General features: G+C 54.9%; 1 protein-coding gene and 1 non-coding gene across 3 annotated transcripts; both read right to left on the bottom strand.

Annotated features, from left to right (window-relative positions):
* Window positions 1-394: 394 nt before the first annotated feature.
* WASHC1 (WASH complex subunit 1) lies at window positions 395-15,667 on the bottom strand. Of its 2 annotated transcripts, none has more exons than XM_068561389.1 (11): window positions 15,447-15,667; window positions 12,438-12,591; window positions 4,153-4,264; window positions 3,795-3,941; window positions 3,507-3,643; window positions 3,108-3,243; window positions 2,717-2,918; window positions 2,467-2,625; window positions 1,664-1,816; window positions 883-951; window positions 395-738 (listed from the first exon to the last, which is right to left on the bottom strand). In XM_068561389.1, the coding sequence occupies exons 2-11, from the start codon at window positions 12,584-12,586 to the stop codon at window positions 599-601; spliced, it is 1,404 nt and encodes a 467-aa protein (XP_068417490.1). In that variant the 5' UTR covers window positions 12,587-12,591; window positions 15,447-15,667; the 3' UTR covers window positions 395-598. The 2 variants fall into 2 exon arrangements, with proteins under 2 accessions (XP_068417490.1, XP_068417491.1); XM_068561390.1 differs by having other exon boundaries at window positions 2,467-2,622.
* Window positions 15,668-23,852: 8,185 nt separating this feature from the next.
* LOC137776040 (U6 spliceosomal RNA) lies at window positions 23,853-23,959 on the bottom strand. Its single transcript, XR_011076162.1, has one exon. It is a non-coding gene; the product is annotated as a U6 spliceosomal RNA (small nuclear RNA).
* Window positions 23,960-24,896: the final 937 nt, after the last annotated feature.

Below are 24,896 nucleotides of genomic sequence, written 5' to 3'. Positions count from 1 at the left end.
CCCGCTGGCCGCACTTCTTCCCGCAGGCTGGTCCCTAAGCGGCTCCTGGCCCTGCAGCGGGATCAGCTTCCCGGCTCGGCTCCAGGTCTTCCCAGGCAGGGGCCCCTCCCTCCCTCTCCAGCACCACCGGAGGAGCCCACGCCAAGATGCCTCTTCCCCTGACATCAGCAATTACGCCGAGGGCCATCAGGCTCTCAGCGAGGCTATTTTTAGCGACCCCCTGTCTGTCACTGAGACATGTTTTCCTGTGTGGAAACGTCCCTCCCTCCGCCGGCCCCTGCTGACCGCACCTCTCCCTGACCCCGCCGCCTGAGACCCGGCCTGGAGGGACATCATCTGCGTCTTGTGCCGCTGTGGTCTCTTAATTAAAAGGGCGCTGTTGGTTTATGCTCGGTTCTTGCGTCATACTTCTTTATTGACTCACGTACTGTTTCGCCGCAAAGCGTCTCTAGGGAAAAGGCACACGTGCTGGCGAAGGGGGTGGGTGAGGCCCAGGCAGAGAGCGGCCCCCGAAGCAGCTCCAGGTGACAGAGCTGGACGGTCCTCCGCGACCCCGTCCCTCCCGGGGGCCTGTCCGTGGTGAAGGCGGAGCGAGCCCCTAGGACTCCCAGTCGTCCTCGTCCTCCTCGCCCGGGGCCGGCTGCAGGGGCGGCAGAGGCGGGATGGAGTCCGACATGCGGGCAAAGGCCCCTCCCGGCCCCTCGCTGGCCCCCGGCCCGGGTCCTTTCCCGGAGATACCTGCGAGGGCAAAGGTGAAAGGTGAGGGGCTGGTTTGGGGCACCAGTCCACCCGGGCTCTGGAGACTTGAAACAAACAGTGAGAAAAAAAAAAAAGGATGTGGACGACCTCAGCCAGGGAGGCAGCCGGCGTTCTGCTTCCTACCTTTGCGCCTCATGGCCAGCTTGTTGAAGAGATCCGACATCAGGTCTCCACCTTGGCTGGTGGCTCTCACTGCAATAGGAAAGCCATGGGGAGAAGATGAAGGGACCAAGGGTGGACCAGATGGAGCCTGCCTCACACCCGCAGGGCTCCATCATCATCAGTGTCCTCTGTGCTGTCAATGCACCCGGACCCTCCGTGGCCACGTGTCACCACAGCTCTTGGAGCTTTGGTCAGTGCTCATAAGAACACAGGTAACCTCTGAGCAGCAAGAGTCACAGCTACCCTGTGAGAGAGACAAGGGCAGACGAGCAGCCTCGCTGGACAGATGAGGAATCTGGCCCAGAGAAATGAGGCAATTTGCTTGGGGGTCACAGTGCAAAGCTCAGAAGCAGAGCTGGGACTCGAAACTCAGGACCGGACTCCCAGGGCATTGCTGCTTTGGGCCCAGGTGTGGTATTTATGTCAGCGATGGGGATTCCCAGCTGACGTAATCCAGAGTCTCAGAGGCCTAGAGAAGCAGGACTTAGCCAGGTCTCCGTCCCTACAAATACCCCAGGTCCCTGACCGTTTCCTGGACAACTGGCAGAGTCTAAGAAGGCTCTTGCAGTTCGAGTGGCCGAGGCTCTGCCCCCTACAGGCGTAGAGAGGAAAGTTCCACCAAGCAGGCCCCAAGAGCAGGAAGGAGCCCGTGGCCCGGGCAGGAGGACGGCCACCGGGGCAGCCCGCACGCCCCTGGGGACAGCAGGGCCGAGAGCCCCTCCTGCAGTGGGTCCGGCCCCACCTTGCTCCTGCTGCTTCTGCTTCTTCTTCTCCAGCTTGCGCTCCTTGACGCTGCGGAGCTTGGCCTTGCCGATGCCCCCGGCCTGGCGGATGGACTCCAGCAGAGTGGCCCGGCCACTGGAGGGCTCAACCACTTCCTTGGGCGCTCCCTGGACTGGGGTGGGAAGGGTGCAAGGAGGAGAGGCTGCTCAGGCAGGGCCTGGCTGTGCGGCCCAGAGGCGGCCCTGGGCGGTGTCTGAGGAAGGGCTCCTTCCTCGGTGAGGCGGCGCCTCGGGAGACTAGGGGCCTGGACGCTGCCTGCATCCGCCCGGGCTCGGCCGGTCCGTCTCCAGCCCCACCTGCTTTAGGTGCCACGCTGCACAGGTGGACCCTGGGAATCACCAGTGTGCTGAGTGTCTGAACTTAACACAGGAGCCAACAGGGGATTTCTGTGCCACTTCTGGGTGCTGGAGATGGACCGGGAGATACAGGAGTAAAACTGAAATCCTATAACTTAAGGGCCACGTGGGTACTTTGTTGCTGTAGTTTTCTATGTCTATTAGTTGCCCCCTTTTCCCCGTTGGTTTAAGGGGGAATGGGGGGCCCACGGCTCCCCCTGTCCAGGCTCCACAGACACGGTTTGAAACTGCTATGTTATGAACCCAGTAGAACAAGATTTTGAAATTAGAACTACTCTGAAAATCTAGCATTTATGACCACTTAACTAATAAGCTACAGAAAATCCTTCAGGGACCCAGAAATGAGGGGCACCCTCAGAGGAAGCAGAGCCCCCTCCACGCCCCGCGGGCCCCGTGCCGCTGCTACCTGAAGGAGACGCGCCACCGCTGTCATCCTCCCTGGCTGGCTGGCCCAGCGGGGCCACGGTCTGGGCTGGGGGCGGAGGTGGGAGGGCGCTGACCAGCAGGGCCGGAGCTGGCGGCGGCGGCGGCGGCGGCGGCGGGGGTACTGCCAGCACCCCATCTTCTAGGTGGGAAAAGCGTGAGAAGGTGCCTGCGGACGAAAGTGGCCAAGCAGGGGTGCTCCCGCCCAAGTCCGTTCCCAGCTCTCGGCTCACCGGGCTTGAAAGGCTCAGCCACCTCCGTGTGGAAGGCAGGCAGCTCTGGAATGGTGCCAGGGGCCGACGGGGCAATGCCGGGGCCTAGATCCGCACTGTACATGAGGTCGTCGGCCACGCCCGGCAGGTCGGGCAGGTAGGACGGCACATCGATCTCAGGCACTTGGCCCAGGTCGGGCACATAGAAGTAGTTCTCTGGGACCTGTGGGATTGGGGGATGTGGTGGGCCTCGGGCAGCCAGCGGCCTCGCGCGTCCCCACTACAGCCGGCCGGGGTGAGGGCTCGGCAGACCCTCGCGCGTCCCCGCTATAGCCGGCCCCGGGGTGAGGGCTCGGCAGGACCACGCCTCCCCCCCCTTCCCCTCCCCCACCCGAGCAGCTCTTCTCTCCACCTGCCGCTCCAGCTGCTCTCTCTTGCTGATGGACAACGGCGCATCGAACAGCTTCTCCTCCGTCTCCGCCCCCAGCATCACATGGGTCTTTGTTACGGCACCAGCCAGGGGGTCCAGGAAGACATACTTTTTGTACCTACAGAGGAGGGGTGGAGGTCAGGCAATCCGGCCTCTGTTCTAGGCCCGTGGTCTGGACCACCTTTCCTTCTTCATCGGGGCCACAATTAGTTTGTACCACGGCCTCCCAGGCCTTACCAGACAGAACCAACTGGTCAGGAGCCTCCTGGCTCCCGGGTTGCAGACTTCTGCTGCAGCCAAGTCTGGTGCCCCTGGCCCCCCCCGGCCCCCCCACCAAGCCAGGCCAACCCCGCCCCCGGCCCCGCCCCACCCCGCCCTTACAGGTTCTCCGTGGTGTTGAAGAGCAGCAAGGAGCTGACAGAGCTGATGTTGCTGGGGAGACCCCCCAGCCCCTCCTCGGCCTCATCCTCAGGCTCCGGCTTGGTGCTCACACACACGGGGAAGTACTTCAGCTTCTCCTGGGGTGGGGCGATGGGAAATGACCGAGGGACGGTGGTTTCAGCGCCAGGGCAGAGCGACCTCCCCCACCGCAGTCAGACTCCTCCTGGGGGACAGAACCCTGGGATGGGCCTCAGTTCCTCCCCAGTGCCCAGGTCACCCCCGTCAGACCTGTAGGGCTAGCTCGTCCAGGGGACGGTGCTTGCTCTGGACCCTGTGGCGGGCACGCCTCTGCAGGCCAGGGTCCTGGGCCCCCGTGAAGATGGAGCTGTACTCCTGCAGGCGCTCCGGAGCAGGGTACTTGGCACTGGAGAACACCTGTGTACACGGGGAGTCTGAGCACTTCCTCAGGGGGCCTGAGGAGCTCCAGACAGCCTAGGTGTGGGCGGGGGGAGGCATCCTGGGCAGGAGGAAAGCTTGCCGTGTGGCTGGAGCAGGGAGCTGGCAGCCTCAGAGGCATGGGGAGAGGGGAGAGAATGGGATTTCTGGGACTGCCGACCAGCCAGAGGGACAGGGCCACATACGCTACCTTGATGGCTTTCTTGCTGCCCTTGATCTTCTCAATCTTGGCCTGGGCCAAGGAGACCCTCTCCCCAATGGCCTGCAGCTGGCTCCGGCTGAGCTCTACTCGCTGGGAGATCCTGCCACCGGAAAAAAAAGTCACAGGGGCTGAAGGCTGCTCCCCAAGCTCCTGCAGCCTCCTGCAACCCTTCTGCTTTTAACGGCAAACCTGCGAAGCCAGGGGCTCGGGTAAGGGCTCTTTGACTAAATTTTTGTTTGTGTTTGCGTGTGTTTGTTTTGGCGGTGCCCCAAAACAAGGCACGCGGGATCTTAGTTCCCCGACCAGGGATCGAACCTGCATCTCCTGCAGTGGGAGCGCGGAGTCCTAACCACTGGACCGCCATGGAGGTCCTCTGGTGAGGGCTCTTAAAACACAGCAATACCTGCTGTCAGGCCCGATCTTAGAACTGCCCAGGTGACCTCTACCAGGACCATCCAACCTGAAGCGTCTAGCAACGGACTGTATTAAGTTCCTTGGAGCTCTGGGTAGGGATGGGCAATCACCTTGGCCCCAAGTTGGCACCTGTACGTGCCACCTGAAGGGACGTGGTTCCTGCCTGCCGGGGTTCTCAGCCTCAGGCCCAGGTGAGCAGAGGCAGAATCGTTATGACTTACATGGAGGAAACCAGAGCTCAGCAAGGCTGAGTGACAGGCAAGGCTGGGCCTGAATTCAAGTCCTGGAGCTGTCCACAAGGAACTGCCCGGCACAGCTTTTGGTAAATCCAAGTCCCCACCGGGGTTCTCATGGTTGTGGTTGGGCTGCCTAGGGGCTGCCACTGCCCCCTCCCCAGATTACGGCGCCCTGCTACATTCCCTGAACACGCCACACATCGCCTTGTCGTGTGGCCTCTGCCGTCTCCTCGGATACCCACATGGCTGGTCCCTCACTTCACTGAGCCCCCCGCCGAAGCCTCCCCGACCACGGAATCTAAAGCTGCACCTGCCACTTTCCAACCCCCAGCCGGTTCTTCCGTTACACAGAGCCACCTGTCACCACGCGTCTCCTGTGCACTCCTAGGCTGAGGGCTTTGTTCCCAGAGCCTGGAACAGCGCCTGGCACCTGCAGGCCTCCCTCTGCAGTTACTGAATGGCTAACACCACGTGCCCCAAAGGTAAACGCACACGAGCCTCACTCACGTTATTCAGCAACACGAGGTACTCCTCACTGCACGGGGACTCCGGCTCCCCTGCCAGGGTGTCCTGTGCCTGAGCGCTCCCCTACCTCCAGGGACACCTGCCCGTGGCCACCGTGTTCCACGACCACAGCGGGGGTCACATCTCCACATTCACCAGGCAGGAGTGAGCACACAGCGAGGCACGAGAGACGAGGCAGAGTTGCAAGCTCAGCTCCCGGGGAATGGCCAGAGGACACAGTGAGTGGATGGCCGAGGAGCGCCGCGGTCCCTGGGATCAGAGACCACGCGGCCAGGGAACTCTAGGATTTCTTTAATGGTTGAAGTGAATAGTCAAGACTCTGGCCCAACCTTCTTAAACCACCCCCACCAACTTTAGAAGGTTTTAGCCCCCAGAGAACACACCTCATCGGCCAGCTTCACAACCCAGGGGTCTCCACCCCTGATGAAGTCTCCTTGGTTACTCCTGGCCCCTCGTGTGCAAGGGCTCGGGGATGCAGGGGCTGGCCTACGAGCAGGGACCCAAACCAGCTTAGTTTTCCTTGACAGGCTGGTCTGAGCGGGGCAGCAAGGCAGACAGAGAACAAGAGGCACGGTTTCCTTCCGGGAGAGATGCAGAACCAGCAATCTGTCCGAGCCCCAGCTTTCCGGCAGGGAGACCCGTCTCCCTGCTTGCACACAGGCCAGCTCCTGTGGCTCCAGGCTCAGCCCTACGCTGCCCGAGGCTGAAGCAACCTCACAGTTATGTAACCGCTCCACTCAAAGGTGGCACGGAGGGTGGGAGCAACGTCGGAACTGGAGCCAGACAGCCGGCTCTCTCTGGGTCTTCCATCTGATTTCTCCAAGTTACAAACATCAAGCTTAACAATGAATCTGGGCAAATTTCCGGAATGGGTTATTAAATAGAGGGTCGTAAGCAATTTGAAATGGAAGAGGCGGATCCCCGGGGCCAGCACTGTTCTAAATTCATAGGATTTCTTTTTTGACAAGGTTATTAGACTGGCGTATCAGGGGAAAACCTTACACACAGTGCAGCTTGAGTCAGCAAGGATTCTGACGGCTTCTCACAAAATCCCGTGGACAAGATGGAGCTATGGGGGCCGGAGGAGAGCACATTTAGGAAAAATCAGAGCCAGAGAACAACAGTGCCCCAAAGGCACGGCTGAAGAATGGACTGACCTCAGCCTCGCACGAAGGACTCTGGCAGGGCGCCGCACACTCATGCGACGCTTGATTAGTAAGCTGGGGGTATCAAATGGGGAGGCCCAAAAATGGTCTGCACGACGAAATCAAGACTCACGGGATCTTGAAAGCCCAGAAGGCCAGAAAAGATGAAACTGATAAGGAATGAATGTGAAGCTCAGCATTCAGGTTTAAAAAGTCAAGGGTACAAACACAGAGGATGGAGGTTTAGCAGGAGTTCAGGTGAAGGAGGACCTGGAGGTTTCAGTTACCTATGAGCTAAAAGCACGTTAAGCAGCTTGGAAAGGAAGTGAGATCTCAGAGCACACAGCTCCTGAGATCTTTCCCACCTTCTTTCAATAAATAGGGAACGTCCACTCTCCTGGAGGCACTACAGAGAAAACAGAGCTCATCTATGCCAGGCGCCCACCTCGTCCACAGCCGTGTCCCCTTCAAACTGGTTCCACATGTTAAGAGGACTCTGAAGTCCCTTCTAGACCACAGGGTCTGTCTGATTCACAGCTGCATCTCTAGCACCTGGGACAATGCCTGACATGTAACATACTGGCTGAATACAAAATGACAAGCTAACGAACAACTAGAGGAGGGTGATGAGGAGGGTGATGGTGAGAAGCTCACATCACACAAGATAACTGAAGGATGTTCTGGCTAAAGATGAGATGACTTCGAGAATATGAAAATCCCCTTCAGATATCAGAAAGATCACAAGTGCTGTCAGGTGGAAAAGCGATTAGACTTACTCTGTCACCCCAGAGAATGAGCTGCATTACAGCCGGTGGGAGGAGTTACATGGAAACAGACCTCAGTTCTGCGTAAGGAGAACTTTCTCGTAAACAGCTGCATGGCTTTGCAAAGCAATCAGATTCCAGCTGGATGCCCACCTGTCAGGGATGCTGCAGGGGAGATTCCTGTGTGGGACGGGGGAATGGAAGATGGGATTTCCAGGGTTCTCTTCTCATCCAAGAGCCTAGGATGGCGAAGTAACGACTTGCTTGTAACAAAGGGCTTGTAAAAAAGCCCCCAGGCAGCCCCACCTCAGGCCAAGGGTGAGAAGAAGGTTTCAATTTGTGTGTCACCTCTACCGACTGGCAGTGACAACGGCCTGGACGGCAGTGTTAGGAAGGCCTGCTGGGCCGCATGGGGGCTGGGACCAAGAGCCAGGACTGATTAGCAACACCCACCATGAGCTGGGCTGGTGGCAAGAGGGCGACTTGTTTGCCGCTCCTTATCTAGAGCCCCTGGCTTGGTGGCTGGCTTCAGGCAGGTCAGTTTCCAGGCTCATCACTGGAGCCACGTCCCTACAGCATGTCACCAGGACACCAGCAGGGAAGGAACTGGCTCAGTCAGTCTGCTGAGAGCCTGGGACAGAGATGCGTCAGACAACACACATCTGCTCCCAAGGAGACGAACAACTACAACGTCCCAAAGACCTGGGGACAGCAGCAGCGTGGCCTTCAGCCAGTCACTTAACTGATCTCTGTCTCACCTTCTTCAGCTGAAAAACAGGAATTGTAACTTCTGCAGCGTGGAATTGCTCTAAAGATCAAAGTGAGAGACTGGATGTCTCATGAGCTGTGCAAGCCGACGCATCCCAAGAACTTGGTCAACGTTTACCTTTACCGCCCACAGACCAGGAGGGGTGAGGGGCTGCAGGCAGTGCTGAGCAGACACGGAGAAGGCAAGGGAGCACCACGGAGGGTGCAGTGCAGAGGGCTCCTCTGGCTGGGGCCTGGGGTGTGAGGTGGTCAAGGTCAACGACGCACCTAGGGGGCCAGGACAGTGCCTGGGCTCCCTGTCCCCACCACCTCCAAAGCTGACCCCCATGACCGTATGGGAAGGTTTCCTAGGAAGCCGCAGGCCCATGGCCCCAGCAGGGCTGCCACACCCTCCAATCATCACACCAGTCAGCTGCTGTGACAGGGCCACTCCCCTGGCCTAACTGCTGCTTCTCCTCCCCTCGCCAGCCCTACCCCCCGCACCCCCCAGCCGGTCCCCTGAACAGCTCTTGCTTTCCCCTTTATCTTCTCCACTCACTGGGGTAATTAAGAATGATCTGCTAATTATGCAGGTAGCTGATTGAGGCCTCCTAACCTTGGAAGGCACCCGGTGCGCTCAGCAGGGAGAAGAGGGGGGAGCGGGGAGATGAGGAAGGGCCCAAGGAGAGGAAGGTGGAAGTGAGGAGGAGGAGGAAGAGTGGGGAGGTGGAAAGGGAGGAAGGGGGGAAGAGGGGAGAAAGGAAGAGGACAGGAAGAAGAGAGGAAGGGAAGAAGCCTCGCAGAGGCCGAGTGGCCAGGCTGGGGCCGCGGAGAGGGCAAGCGACAGCAGCCACCGCCCACACCCGTCACAGTCTGCCCTGCTCCTGCTGCCCCTCTGCCCGTCATGGAAGTCGTGTGGAGCAGGGGACGTCTCTGGGCAGGTACCCTGGGGCTTCTCCCAGGTGATGATGGGCAGGTGAGGGCAGGTCTGCTAGGCAGGGGGACAAGCCAGGGAGGGGCTGCAAGGAGCGGGTCCCAGTGCCTGCAAGGGCCCTGCCATCCTGTCTCTGCGGGCTCCGCCCACCGGGCCGAGCAGGAGGAAGGAACCGGCTGGGGACGCTGACCTTCCACGTGCTCACCTGCCTGGGGGCACAGGCTCCGGTGGGGCTGAGGGGCTGGGCCTGCGCCTGAGCTGGGGGAGAGGTGGGGAGCAGAGACATCAAGCATTTCTTCGTCACCCGCCGCCTCTCCTTCGCAAGAGGAGCATGTTCAAGGGAAGAGGCTCCGAGCTGGGGTCCCATCCCGCAGCAAAAGCCCGTGAGAACAGAGGCGTCCCTGCTGCAGAATGGGGGGGCGGGGCTCGGCACTCCCCACTCCCTGTCGTCCCCAACTCCTCCCTCCCCTTCATCCTGTTCCCAATCTGTCATCTCGTCCCGTCGTTATTCCATTTGCAGTGTCTCCTATCCGCCCCCCCTGCCTGTAGCCCCCCTGGACCGCAGCCTCTCCCTGCCCACAGCGCAGCTCCCCTCCTCATCCCCTGGGATGGCTGCCTGATGAACCTTCCCCAGACGCTTCTGTCCCATCGCTTCCGGCTCAAGAACCTATCCGGGCTCCCAAAACCCTGGGCTCGAGCTCAAAGCCCCATCCAGCCGGGCGAAGCCCCCCGGCCCTGACTCACATGTCCCAGCTCTCCCCTCAGCCACATCCTCTTGCCCACTCCTTCCACCAGGGACCGTCCCCAGCGCTGTAGGGACGCAAAGCAGAGGGAGAGGAGGGCTCCCGAGGGCACAGACACACGGAGGGCGGACTTTCAGCCCCGTCCTGCAGTGAAGGAGTGGACCTTCGGGACAGGCGGCACTCAGGTACTCAGGGCCCCGCGGCCCGGGGCGCACCACCCTCCAGTCAGGCCTCAAGGCTTTGGTACTCATTTCTGGGCCCCAGCGGAGGGCCCTCGGGCGGCGTTCCCCACCCCGAGTGGCCCCGTTCGCACCCCTCCTTCAGGAGGCCTTCCCTGACCTCGGGGAGCAGGCGCTGGTTTTCCTCTCTAGCATCTGCTCCCTCCTCGTTCTGTAGCAGCCTGCTTCCTATGGGGCTGCCATGGCTCCCACAGGCTCGGTCCTGCACTTTGGGTGGGGCTAAACCCAGGGCCTGGGGGTAAGGCATGTGACCAAGGTCTGAGCCAGCTGCTGTGTCACCCTCCCCGCCACCCCAGCCACTGGCTCTGGGACGGCCATGAGAACCAGGCCAGGCCAGTGGGAGGGCGGGACTTCCGAGGGAACGCCGCTGCAGAGGAAGACATTCTTTCCTGCTGGACCTGAGCCTGAGTATGAACTCTGGGCCTACTGGTTACCTTGCAAGAGTGAGGCCTGTCTGGGAATGGGGCCAACCCAGAAGCAGCGAGCAGGGATGGGATGAAAGCAAAACCAGGCCCTGATGACAGCATTTAGCCCTGCAGCTCCAAAGGCTGCTCTATGAACTGGTTACTTCTGCTTATTGGTCTGGGGAGTCTGACTGATAAATGTGCTGCCAGTTGTCTCTCTCTCCTCTAGGCCCCTAGGAGCTCACACAGTTCATGCTACGCGGCTCAGAATCAGCTCAGATGGCTCTTTTCCCACCCTAGACGACGTCCCTGAGGACAGGAACCCCATGCCACACACCATTAGTATCCCTCTGACCTGAATGCCGGGCACGTGGTGGGGGATCAATGGTGGGACCTGGAACCCAGCGGTGAGGGGAGCCTGGACGCAGGTACCAGGCTCCTGGGAGCATCCTACCATCCCTGGGCCATGCCGAGCCTATGTTCAACCAACTTGCCACTCCCTCCCCATGAGATGGCCGTCCTGCCCTCTGCTCACCCCATCCAGGGGCAGAGGAACGTGAAAATGCCCACTGGTGCCAAACACCAGGAAGGGAAAGGAAAGTATGCTAAAAATCCAATGCTCCCCTTACAGAAAGGCAAGCATGCAGGCACAATCCTGGTGAGGAAACACAAATATTTCTGATGGATTGTTTCTGGCATCCGTTTCAATCACGAGGTGTGAGGTGGCCATAATCTGGGACCAATGGCTCTTAAAGGCCTGTGTCCTCTGGCTTACGTGTTCCTTGGGCATATTTAGCACAAAAATTAGCACAGAAGGGGCACTTAACACTTTCTGTAACTACTGATAGCAGGCTAATGGAGGGCCAGAATAGGCAGCAAATGAGCAGAGATGATGTCACCAGATCATAGGAAGGAACATTTACTGAATGCTTACTATATGCCAGGCACTTCAATTCCTTTGCACGTTTCAATTCATTTCATCTTAACAACAATTCTCTGAGGAAGGTACCATTATTATTGACAATTTATAGATGGGAACACTGAGACTTAGCGAGGTTAAGTAACTTGCCCGAGGTTACAGAGCAAGCAAATGGGGAAGCCAGATTGGAGCCCAGGAAGTCTGCTCCAGAGTCAACCCCCTTAACTACTTCGGGGCACCACCCTCGGGTACATTTACATCTGGGATAGGCTTGAGGCAGGCAGGTGCATTAGTGGGCAACTCAGCGGCAAAAGTCAGGTGGATCTAATGTTTGGACTGTGTCCAGCTGCAGACAGTGACTCCACTGTATGCCCCCATTGGGGAAGGCTTCTGGGAAGAGGTGGAATTCCAGTTGGTGGGGGAGGAGACTGCATGCTGCAGCAGTCGGGGTTCCTGGTCTGGGGTACAAGCAGGGGACGGTGTGGGAGACCTGACTAGGGGAGGGACCTGAGTCAGGCAGTCAAATACTCCAGCCTTCAGGGGGCACGGTGTGGGCACCCAGGAAGGAGAAGCTCTACGCCCCTCTCAGCTTGCTCATGGCCAGAGAAAGATAGGACCCGTATACAGGACAGAGGGTTGAATGAGTGAATACACTCAGGTCAGTGGTGGCACACAGTTAATGTGACGCAAATATTAGTTGTTACAAAAATATTAAAAATAGGTTTTCCCACAATTGTAATTAACTAACATGCAATTAATCAATTAGAGTCTGTCTCTGCTCCTGGAGTATATCCTCTGGCTGGGCAGAGATGCTGCCTTAGTCGTTGTTGTAACTAAAGAGAGTAGCACAGAGCCCTGCACACAAGAAGTGCTGGATGAATATTCGCTGACTGCGGGGAATAAGCGAAGGAACAGGGCCCCCCAGTGGGGGAACAGCATGAGCTGGGAGAGCTGCACCACCGCTGGGCGGATGCACAGGGAACCCAGGGGCCAAGAGGGACAGGACGTAGTGAGCTCTTATGATAACATTAGAAGCTGGGCACCCAGCCTGGCCCCTTGGGCACAAGAAAGCCAGCTGGGTCGCCCTCAGGACCAAGAATCACCAAAAGGGGTGCTCTGAGAGGGTGCATTCTGGGATTGGAGAGACGACTGCCCAGCGCGGGGAGCAGCCCCCGATCAGGTGAGGGCGGTAGCAGCACCCACCTGCTGAAGATGTCTCCGGAGACCTTCTGTAGGTGCTGCAGGGCATCCGCCACCTGCTGGATGGCCTCCTCTCGCCGCAGGTCTGGCTGTATGAGGGGCACCGCGTAGGTCTGATCGGCCAGTGGACGCCGGGTCCCCGTGGGGGTCATGGTGCCTGGGGGTGGGAACTGAGCATCAGGACTACCCGCACACCCACCTGCCACGGGGCAAGGTGACGGGCACACAGCGCCCCGCCCAGCGGTCTGCATGGGGCGGGTGGACACAGCACTGGGTGGGAGGCTGGGAGCTCACAGGAGCTGGTGTTCTTGTTGGGTGAACGAGGGAGGGAAGTTGCTAAGGACCAGAGACTGATATGAAGCATTCAGAGGAGGTGCAACACGGACTGGCTGCCGGAAGGCGCTTGGAACCCAGCTAGGCACCCCTTCCCCACCTCATCTCACTTCAACCTCCAAGGCCTGGATGAACAAGAAAGAAACCCTGGCTGCAGAGTGAAAAAGAGGGAAGGGTTTGGGGGGAAAGTTGCCTGTGTCAACTGCCAAACGGTACCTGGGTCTGGGAAAGCACAGACAATGTGGACTCGAGCATCCTTCTCACTCCGGCCCCGGAGGACCTGCTCCCGAGACAGGACAGGCAGTGGCTGGAGACTCCAGGGTTAAGGATGTCCGGGCTCTGCTCTCCCAGGCCAGAGCTAAGGGGGGCCAGGAGGAAGGAGGGGCACATGGGGGCAGGGGACAGGAGGAAAAACACTCCTTCCAACTGCAAGAGGGGGGCAGAGTCAGTCTATTTATACTGGGTTTAATTAACTCCGCTCCCTGGTGCCACCAAAGCAGCAATCACACTGCAGACGGCACTGATTTGATTGGCAAGAGAGGTATCGGGCAGAATATTAAGGCACCAAGCCCCTATAAATAGGCCTAATCGCAGCCCTTCGGTAGAAGACAGTGAGGAAGACATTAAGCAGGCCTGGCACTGTGCCCCAGACCTGCTCTCCTAGGCACAACGCTGGGGCCCCTGGTTGCAACAGAGGTGTGGATGGGGCTGGGTGTGACATGGAGGCTTCATTTGAGTTTCAAGTGCTGTGTGACCTGGGGTAAGTTGTTTGCCTCCTCTGAATCTCTGATTCTTTCCATTTCTCATCCTACAGACTGAGAATGGCACTGCCATCTGAGAAGTGGTTATTCTCCATGCTTCACGCCAATCTCCTCAGCAAGCTGGAGCTTATCCTCTGCTCCCTCTGTTGGCCTCCCCTGCCCTTCCTTCTACCCAACTTGTTCTTGCCTACCCTTCCTAGGCCAGCACTTCTCCTGATCTGAGATGCCCATTCTGCTCTCCAAGTTTTTCTCCAGCAGTGAGCTCCTCAGCTTCCTAGACCTGAACCTGCCGAGAATCCTCACCAGGGCCCAGGAGTAACTCCTCACCTCCCCACTTCTCTTCCCGCCTAACAAATGACCAAAGAGGAGCCAGCTGATCCCACACCACCTGAGGAACCTAACCCTCTGGGAACTCGCATGCCTTTCAAAAATCCCCACCCCAGTCCCTCTTTGCATTTACACTGATGCAAATCTGCCTGGAGTCCTAACTTAGCTCTGTACCTCAGTTTTCCCATCTGTAAGACAGAGAGGGAGTAAAAGGCAGAAAGAAGGTACTTTCTGGGCTCATCTTGTGATGCATTCCTCATGGTCAGTCACCACACCCTGTGTGTGTGTCCATGCACGACGGGGTAGAACAGGCACAAAGCTCCTAAGCGAGGAAGGAGCAGGTCTGTTCAAGAATTAAGAAACAGTGCAGCTTAGTTTAGCATTTTACTCATTCTGTCTGCTGACAAGTGCTCATCAACTATCAGGTGCCGGCCATGACCACAACAAAGATGAACAGGACGCTATAGTAGCTGTGAAGACAGCGTGGAAAACAAACAGCAGGTCATAAGTGCTCTAATTCAGCCATGAATCCAGTGCTAGGGGACACTGAGGAAGGAGTGAGTGATAAACCCCTTCTGGGGTCAGGGGAGTCAGGAACAGCTCTCCGCAGAAACTGTACCTCCCTGCCAGTCCCAGGGAGACAGGGCAGGGAGAGCACCCCAGGCAGAAGGGACAGTTGAACAAAGGTGTGTAGGGGAAGGGCAAGTGGTTTGGGCAATGAGGATGAAACCATCCTTGGGTAAGTAGCAAAAAAAAAGGCCGGATTGTGAAAAACACTGAATACCATGGCAAGGAGTGTGGACTTGAGCCTGCAGGCCAGGAATGAAAGCCTCAGACCTGTCGTCCAATATAGGAGCCACTAGCTACATGGGCTATTGAGCACTTGAAATGTAGTCTAGGTGTAAAATATACACCAAATTTCAAACTTCCGAGTAAAAAAAGAACGTAAAATATCTCATTAAAATTTTAAATAGATTACATGTTGAAATGAGCATATTTTAAACACAGTGGGCTAAATAAAACACATAACTAAGTTAATTTCGCCGTTTCCTTTTACTTTTAAAGTCACACATGTGGCTCGCATAATATTTCTATGGGACGGCGCTACCTTAGAGAATCTGGTAAAAACTGTGGATTCTCCCAGAAAAGTGAACACAGTGCAAACCCGCTCTCACAATGCTGTTGATAAATTTCGAAGTGCTCGGGATCCCTCCCGCGACCCACGCCCGACACCCAGCTCGGCTGCAGGCAACTGGGACCCAAGCAGGGTTAAAGCGGTGTGGGGTCATCCAGGGGCCGGGAGGGGTGGCCGCAAAGGGAGGGTCTGAGCATCCACTGCAGCTCGTTCCGAGAGCCGGGCCCTCCCCGCGAACCGACAGGGGCGGGGGGCCCCGACCCGCCTACTGAGGCCCAGGCGGCGCCGCGGGGCGGCCAGCCAGCCGGAGGCCGAGGCGGAAGTCACGGGGCCCGGGCCTCCCGCGTCGGCTCCCGGCCCGGCGGCGTCCCCCGGAGCCGCTCCCGCCTCCTTCCGTCCCCTCTGTGACCGGCCCCGCTCCCGCCCCGCGCGTCCCGGCCAGGCCCGCGCCCTCACCTGCGCGACGCCCGCCGCTTCCGCTCCGCCCGCTCCGCCTCCCCGGCGCTCCCGGCCCCGAGCTCTGGCCCCGCCTCCAGCCGCCAGTTCCGCTCGCTCGGCGCCGCGGCTCAGGGGCCTTAGCCGCCGGCGCCTCGATCCCTCAGGCCGGAGCTCGCCGCCAGCCCCTCAGCGCCTCCTCGCCCTGCCGCCGGGCACGACCCCGGCGCCCTCTGCCCCTTCTCCCCGCGCAGCCCCGCCCCTCAGCGCGCAGCCCCGCCCCTCTCCGCGCAGCCCCGCCCCTCCCTCCGCGCCCCCTCCACCCACAGGCTCGGCGGCGTACTTGATTGACTGCGCCACCCCTTTCAGCCCGGATTTTCTGGGATTGGGATCTGCGGGCCGAGCTCCCCGCAGAGCCCGCCCAGTGCCCGCCCCGCCTTAAAAAGTATAAATAAATGCCGGACACAAAAGGACAAAGGCTGTAGGAGTCCACGCTGTGCGAGGTGTCCAGAGCCGTCAGATCCAAACAGAACCAGAACGGCGGTTACGGAGGGGGCGTTATTGTTTAGCGGGTACAGAGCTCGTGACGGTCTTCTCCTGGACCACACTTTAGTCGGGCTCCTTTGAATCCTCTTCCAACTAGGCCTCCACTTGCGTCGCCCAGTTTTCGCGAGAATCCTATTACTCGTTTCAACCAGAACCTCCCCCCACCCCACCCCGCCCTCTTATCTGACCAAATGCCTCCCTCCCCCGTCCCCAGGTGACGTCCCATCCCTCACCTGCCTGCCTGCAGCAAGAATCCTAGCCAAGAATTACCCAACCCTCTTAGTAATTTTCCATCCCCCCCAATCCGGCTCCTTGGCTAAAAGTCCCCACTTGTCCACGCTGTATTTGGAATTGACCCCTGTTCTATACTGACCTCTCTTTTCCCCTGTTGCAAAGTCCTGAATAAAATCTGCTTTTACCCCTTTAATGACTGTGCGGCTCTGGTTTTCTTTGCCATGTCAGTTTGTGATGATGACAAAGTTCTGGAGATTGGTAGTGGTGATGGTTGCACCACGATGTAATAATGTATGTAATGCCACCGAACTGTCCATTTAGAAGTGGTTAAAATGGTAAATTTTGTGTTACGTTTTTGTTACGCCAAGAAAAAAAAAGCTCGATGGTTTTAAAAAAGACTTTTAAAAAGTTAAATATATAAAGCAAGCGTCTGTCCAGAGATCCTGCAATAGTCCTTCGTGGGGTCCATTGGCCTGCCTCATGGAGGCCAATGGCTCCTCTCTTTTAGGGTTGCCAGATAAAAATACAGGACGCCAATGTCATCTGAGTTTCAGATGAAAAAAAACCAAATAGTTTTCTATTTTTTTTAGTATAAGTATGTCCCAAACAAAGCATGGGACACATTTACACTAAAAAAATCATTCCTTGTTTATTTAAAATTCAGAATTGTGTTTATATTTTTATTTGCTAAATCTGGCCACCCTACTCTCTTCCTAATACTCTCCGAATTTTGTCCTCCTTCCCTGCCCCGCCTCCGCGTCCGTCCCTGGGAGAGAGTTAGGTTGAACACCCCAATGACTTGCAGGCTGTAGCACATGGTTCCCACCAATGGTGGGTAAGAGATGGGTTTGCACCTGTATTATAGACTGAATGTGTCCCCCCGCCCCAAATTAATACGTTAACACCCTAATCCCCAGTGTGACGGTATTTGGGCCAGGGCCTTTTGGAGGTAATTAGGGTTAGATGAGGTCATGAGGGTGGGGTCCCCACGATGGGGACCCTTATGAGAAGGGATACTCTCTACCACTAAGGACACAGGGAAAAGGCAGCCATCACAAATCAGGAAGAGAGCTCTCTCCAGGAACCAAATCAGCCGGCACCTTAATCTTGGACTTTCCAGCCTGCAGAACTGTGAAAAATAAATTTATGCTGTTTAAGCCTCCCTATGGTATTTTGTTTCTGACTAATACAACCTGCAAGCCCATTTCCCCCTCGCTCCACCTGAGCAATGACTAAGCAGCTTGAGGTATCCGGACAGAAAGCTCGCAGGCTTGGGGCTCCGCCCCTCATCCTCTGTGCGACCTTGGGCAAGTCATCTGATGGGGCCTCAGCTGCCCGATTTATAAACTGCAGTTAAGAGTGCTTGCCCTGCCTCCTTTAGAGAGCTGCAGATAAAGGGCATCTAAGTGCTCTGTGATCTGTAAAGTGTACTCGAACACAAAAGACTCCAGGATGTCTGTCTGTACATAGACACGTGCCCACATACCCCACGTCACACATCCAACCTGGCTGTGTTTTCTCACAAAAGTGCTGCAAGACAGCACCCCCAGTCCAGAGCAGCCAGTTCACCCTCCAGACCGTTCACCCACGCTTCATCAAAGTTCTCTACCAAATCTACTGGTCACAGGCTCCTCTCAGACTTAATTTTAAAGATTTCCTGGGACTTCCCTGGCGGTCCAGTGGATAAGACTCTGTGCTCCCAATGCAGGGGACCTGGCTTCCATCCCTGGTCAGGGAACTAGATCCCACACGCATGCCACAACTAAGAGTTCTCATGCCACAACTAAGGAGCCCACCTGCTGCAACTAAGGAGCTGGTGAGCCGCAACTAAGGAGCCCTGGAGCCGCAACTAAGGAGCCTGCCTGCTGCAACTAAGACCCAGTGCAACCTAATTAATTAATCAATTAAAAAAAATAATAATAAAATAAAGATTTCCTAGGAGCTGGACTGCAAAGACATTTCACCTCAGCCACTCGAGCTGCAGTGGGAACCTTTGACCTCAGTCTGGATAAAGAAAAGCTAAGTGTCATCTTAACATGTGGACACTGGGGCCCCACCTGCCTCTGCTAGCCCAGCGTGTAATGCTATTTATATGAAACATCCAGAAAAGGAAAATCCACAGAGAATGCAGATTGGTGGTTTCCAAGAGCTGAGGGGAAGGGATAATGCGAAATGGCTGCTTAACGGGTATAAGGTTTAATTTTCTAATTTTTGGCCACGCTGCACAGCATGCGGGGATCTTAGTTCCCTGATCAGCGATCGAACCCGTGCCCCATGCAGTGGAAGCACGAGGTCTTAACCACTGGACCACCAGGGAAGTCCCAGTTATAAGGTTTTATTTTGGGGGTGATGAAAGGTTTTGGAGCCACACAGAAAGAGCGGTGGCACGACATTGTGAATGCACTAAACGTCACTGAATTGTTCACTTTAAGACAGTTTTATGTGGCTTTCACCTCACTTTAAAAAACAACACTGGGGCTTCCCTGGTGGCGCAGTGGTTGAGAATCTGCCTGCTAATGCAGGGGACACGGGTTCGAGCCCTGGTCTGGGAAGATCCCACATGCCGCGGAGCAACTGGGCCCGTGAGCCACAACTACTGAGCCTGCGCGTCTGGAGCCTGTGCCCCGCAACAAGAGAGGCCACGATAGTGAGAGGCCCGCGCACCGCGATGAAGAGTGGCCCCCGCTTGCCGCAACTAGAGAAAGCCCTCGCACAGAAACGAAGACCCAACATAGCAATCAATCAATCAATCAATCAATCTTTAAAAAACAAAAAACAAAAAACAAAACTGAAAGACGATGCTGGGGCATAAGAAGTGCTGTCCAAGCACTAGTTGTGATTATCCTGCATTCCCCGACCTCACCCATGCGAGGGCTGAGCCTGTGTCCTGTACTTCTGTACTCTCCTTGCTGTGGAGCCTGAACTGGAAGGGGCAGGGAGGCCACTGGCCGAGGGCCTCTTCTGTGTGTCCCCTAGGGATTCCTTTTTTTTTTCTTCAGAAGGAGGATGAGGAAGCCACAACAGTGTCCCTTGTCACTGTTCTCTCAGCACACGTTTATTGAGCGCTTGCTCTGTGCCTTCAAACAAGTCAGAGAAACAGCCCCTGGAGCGGCTGATGGCCAGCGTGCGATGGAGTTCTGAGAGCGGCAGGTCGGGGAGCACAGGCGCCAGGGAGCGGGAGCTGGGGCCCGCATTCACGTAGGAGCGCGTTCAGTTGTGCCAAACAGGAACTTCACTGCAGGACTCTAAGCCTTAGAAGTTTCATTTTCATATCGACCACATCGTCTTTATCCAGTGCTCTGTTGATGGACGCTTAGGTTGCTTCCACGTCCTGGCTCTTGTAAATAGTGCTGCAAGGAACATTGGGGTGCATGTATCTTTTTGAATTACGGTTTTCTCCGTGTATATGGAATATTACTCAGCCATAAAAAGGAACGAAATTGTGCCATTTGCAGAGCCGTGGATGGACCTAGAGACTGTCATACAGAGTGAAGTAAGTCAGAAAGAGAAAAACAAATATCATACAATATCGCTCATATGTGGAATCTAGAAAAATGGTACAGATGAACTTATTTGCAAAGCAGAAATAGAGACACAGATGTAGAGAACAAACTTATGGATACCAAGGGGGGAAGGGGGGGGGGTAGGACGAATTGGGAGATTGGGATTGACATATATACACTACTATGTATAAAATAAATAACTAACGAGGACCTACTGTATAGCACAGAGAACTCTACTCAGTGCTCTGTGGTGACCTAAATGGGAAGGAAATCCAGAAAAGAGGGGATATATGTATACGTATAACTGATTCACTTTGCTGTACAGCAGAAACTAACACAACATTGTAAAGCAACTATACTCCAATAAAAAGTAATTTAAAAAATTTAAAAAACAAAAAAAAAAGAAATTTCATTTTCCATGTTACAGGAGAACTGGAGGTAAGCAGAACGGGGCTGATCCGTGGTACCTTTAGGAACCTAGACTCTTCTTTCTACTGTGCCTTAGCACGTGGCTTTCATCCTTATGGCTGTAATATGTGTGCTCCATTCCGGACATTGCATCTGACTTCCAGGTGGGAAAAAAGGAAGGACAAAGCAAAATGGTAAAATGCAGATGTGAGCCCAATCTTCTTCTTTTTAAGAAAGATTCCCTAACAATCTCCATCCAGCAACTTCTTCTTACATCTTATTGGCCAGGAATGGACCAGGTGACTGCAGCCAGCTACAAAGGAGTCTTGGGACGTTGAGTATTTGTAACTGGGGATACTACTTCCCTGAACAAAATAGGGATTCTATTAGGAAGGAGAGGATAGAAGGAGGGTAGTCAACTGTGCAGTGTCTGCTGGAGACACCCAACCTTTGTTCAAGTTTGCTCAGAGAAGGATTTCTGAAGGATGCAATGCCAGAGATGAAGCTTAAAGATGAGCAGGAGTTACCCCAGGGAAGGAGGGTGGGGTTATAGGCATTCCATGAACACAAGACGGCAGGAGCCTATTCATTAAGGTAAGGCTAGCTGCTGCAACGAACTGAAAACAGTTCCATCACTTCTCACTAATGGAACATCCAAATCCATGGATGGCTTTCCTGCATGCTTTAATTCAGGCACCTGAGTTCTCTCCATCTGTGGCTCTGCCGCCTTCACCATGGGGCTTCTGGGGTTGGGGAGGGAAAGAACATGAAGAGCATGTGGGAGTTTTGATGGAACAGGCCTGGCAGCAGCATGGATTACTCTTGTTCATCTTCCACTGGCAAGACCCTGTTCAAATGGCCACATCTAGGTGCAGGGGAGGCTGGGAAGTACAGTCTATCTATAGATGAGCCAGCTTCTGCTACAGTGATCAGGAGGCGAGAAAATGTGCAGCTGGTGTGGAGCGGGACGTGACACAAGACCAGAAGCAGTTTGGTGTTGCTGAAGTTCAAGGCAGAGGGGAGGTGGGGATGAGATTAGAGAAGTAGTAGGAACCAGACCACAATACTGGGTACCGTTTCTGGAGCTCCTGCTCTGTGCCGGGCCATGCACCTAGTACTCTACATCTATAATCTCAGTTATGATAGGGTGTCTGACCTGTGGAGAAGAGGTGGGAGATCTTCTGTGTATATTTGCTTTGTATAACAATCCTATTTCCTAACGAGTATATAGAGTTTCACTGTGTGCAAAGCACATGTATGTATACAATATTTATAAGAATTTGGTGAGGAAAATAGTCCCGTCGTTCCTATGTACATTGGGGGGAAGATGAGGGTTTGAGAGGTTTAAGAACTTGTCCCAAGTTCAGCCAGGTCCACCTGTTAATAAACACCTCACCCATTCTATTATATCACCTCCCAAAGAGGGTCTCGTGTGTCATAGTAGGGAGTTGGGACTTGAGCCTGAAGTCTAATGGCCGATGCACTCGGAAGAAGCCATCCCTTTCTGATGCTAAAATTGGACTCCCTCAGATTTGCTCAGACTTACCTGTCATCGGTGGCATCGGCGGGGGTGGGGGAGGGCTCGGGGGGCAGGAAGGACTCGGTGAAACCATGAACTCGTCCTTCCTGGGGCAGCACCTGACTCTCCCAGCGGAGGAAGTTCTCCGTTTTCAGAGGGAAGGGGGCAGGGAGAGTCCACGCCTCCCTCTGAGTCCAAGATGACCCACCTGCGGACCTTACAGCTCTCCTGCCACCCCCAATCCCAGCCTCCTCTGCAGCCTCGAAGGACCAGGGCTGGGAACAGAGGGCGGGGCGCAGGCAGGGCCAACAGCAACACAGTACTTTCAGAGGACCACGAACGTATTTTCATTAAAATCAGAAGAACAGTGAACTTCAGATTGAAGAAGATATTTTAATACATAATATTACTATAGTCATCTGTGTACCAACATAGAAAATATGATTTTTAATTTTTTTTATGGAGTAAAGTCCCCACGAAGGCAAAAGGACCCACCTAGTCTATGAAAGTTGTGATGAGGTTGGTTGTGTGTGTGTGTGTGTGCGTGCACGCGTGTGTGTTTCAAGGCAGAGACCGGGGGCCTAGGGCTTCGGGCTCTGACTCTCCAGCTCGTAGCCTGGCAGGCTGCCTGCGTCCTCCTGCTAAACCCCACGCGCCAGGACGTGCCCTGAGGAACCTGGACCCCACAGCCTGGTGCTCAACACCCTGCGTGGATCTGCATTTCAGGAGCCGCACCCCCTTCCTGGCACGGTGTCCACCGCTCTGAAATCCCACCGTGTGGGAGCTGCACACAGGGCAGCAGGACTAATCCTTGAAATAAGTCAGGGAGGATTATCCCCGCCTCTCAGCGGCAGCGAGGCCGGGTGGGTTCCCAGGGAGGGGGAGGGCAGAGCAGGGGGGCTGCCCACAGTGGGAAGACGGGGAAAGGTGAATGCCCAGCAGAGAGGCTTCCACACTGGACCAGGCAAGGAGGGGGTCCTGAGGGGTGGGGCTAAATCTCAGAGGTGGGATTATGCAAATCAATTCCGGCCAGAGATCTGAAGCTTGAAAAAACCCAGACTGGGGGAAAGAATTTAATTCATAAAAATTTAAAAGTATGAAATATAAAATAATCCCTTAAAGTGCTTATTTAACAACCAAATCATTCCAACACAATGAACCATACGTAAAATGTACCTCCCCCGAGCCCCTCACTTACACCCCGAGGAGCCCCTCTTCTCTCCACCATCCTACCACCCAGGCTTGGATGCCTCCCCTGTCCTCCTTTCCGTCTCACTGACCCAGCAAATTTTGAAGTCCCACCTCCTCCAGGGGGCGACTGGGGGACAAGGCCCGATTTCCTGGGCCCCCGATCTGCGGGGGGAATATGTCTCCGGATCCTGAATTTGCCTTCGCAAATTGGCTTTCTGATATGCTGATGTCTGTACGTGGAGACAATTTTGGTAGGAGGACCAGGTAGGTGAAAGTGTGCCAGGGGAGCAGGGACGCATATGAGTCACGGGTGGCTCCCACAGGCTGGGGTGTGGGTAGGAAGGGGAGCCCCTTTGAATGGAGATGTGCGCACAGAGGGTCTGGGTAAGTCTGGGTGACTGGAGAGAGCCCGAAGTGGGTGTTGGACCTGGGGCCCAGACAGCAGAGGCTTACACTCTGGTAGCCACTAGTCACAAGTGGGTGTCCAAGCACTGGAAATGCAGCTTGTGTGTGCAACTGAGGAACCGAACTGTTAATGTGCTTAATTTTCACTAAAAATTAATTAAAAAGTTGTTACTCTCTCCATTTAGTTATTGGAAAACATAAGTATTGGTGAGATAATTTGAGTATGTGAACTTACGTTTCAATGTGAATGTTGTGAAATCTGAACATAGGCCATATATTTCCAATAAAAATTTAGCATCCAAACTGAGATGTGGTGTAAGTGTAAAATACACAGTACACCTCTAGGACTTAGTATGAAAAAAAAGAATATTTTCAAGGACCTCAGGAATTTTGTACATGATTACATGTTGAAATGATAATATTTTAGATACAAGTTAAATAAATATATTATTGAAATTAATTTCACTTTTTTTTTACTTTTTTAAGGTTAAAAAAAAGTTTTTTTATTGGAGTATATAGTTGATTTACAATATTGTGTTTTTTTCAGGTGTACAGCAAAGTGAATTGGTTATACATATACACGTATCCACTCTTTTTTAGATTCTTTTCCCATAGAGGCCAAAAAATATGGAACGTTTCACAAATCTGCATGGCCTCCTTGTGCAGGGGCCACGCTAATCTTCTCTGCATCGTTCCAATTTTAGTATATGTGCTGCTGAAGCGAGCACTTTTTTTTTACTTTAAAAAATACGGTTACTAGAAATTTAAAAATCTTGCATGTTGCTCACATTGTATTTCTGTTGGACAACTCTTCTCTAGAAGGAAAGGCTAAGAGGGACCTAACTGGCTTCAGGTGGCAAGGCAGGGTGGAAGGCTCTCTAGGGCAGGGCCAAAGGTAGCTTGATGCCGGGGTGGAGGTTGGGGGTAGGAGGGGAGTGGGGGCTGGAAGAGGGCAGAGACAGCTCGACCTGGCAATGTTGAGAATGTGTTTCATGGGGCCGGCCGTGTCTGCTGTGTGTATCATAAGGCTCAGGTGTCTCTGCACCCCTCCATACCCTCTGTGCCCTCCTCCCCCATCTTCCTTAGGTGCTGGCAGAGTGGGTCTCACTTCCAGCGGTATAACCACCACTGGACCAGAAGCTTCTCCAGCACACAGATCGTGTCTTATTTCTCTTTGTATTCTCAGTCTCAACATCACGTATAAAGACACTTAGCAAGTTTTGCCGACAGAGGGACCGGCAGTCCAAATGCTGTTTGCTTTAGTGGGCTGACACGTGTGTGTTGCGACAGGCCTCCCGAGGGGGGCGGGATGTGAAGGGGAGCGGCTAGGCTACAGCCTGCCGGGGGAGGGGAGTCCTCATCCCCTCATCCCTGGGGAAGTGCAGGGGGTGCCCCTCGGAAATGGACAGGAGCCTTGTCTGTGTCAGTTCCCGCAGCACTGTCTGTGTCAATCCTGGGTCTAACGAAGACCCAACGCAGCCAAAAATAAAATAAATAAATAAATAAATAAATAAATAAATAAATAAATAATTAAAACAAAACAAAACAAAACCTAAGCAGGAAACACCCAACATTGGCTCAGATCTGTTGCGTCTCCAGATCATAGGAGGTGCTCATCAAATACCAGCAGAGAAGCTAAATGAACCAGGGAGATTGGAAGAGGCT

The sequence above is a fragment of the Eschrichtius robustus genome, chromosome 13 (assembly GCF_028021215.1).
Source record: "Eschrichtius robustus isolate mEscRob2 chromosome 13, mEscRob2.pri, whole genome shotgun sequence".
In the NCBI taxonomy this organism is placed as follows: Eukaryota; Metazoa; Chordata; class Mammalia; order Artiodactyla; family Eschrichtiidae; genus Eschrichtius; species Eschrichtius robustus.
Note: the sequence above shows the minus strand (reverse complement) of the source record. Positions and strands in the feature narration are given on the sequence as shown.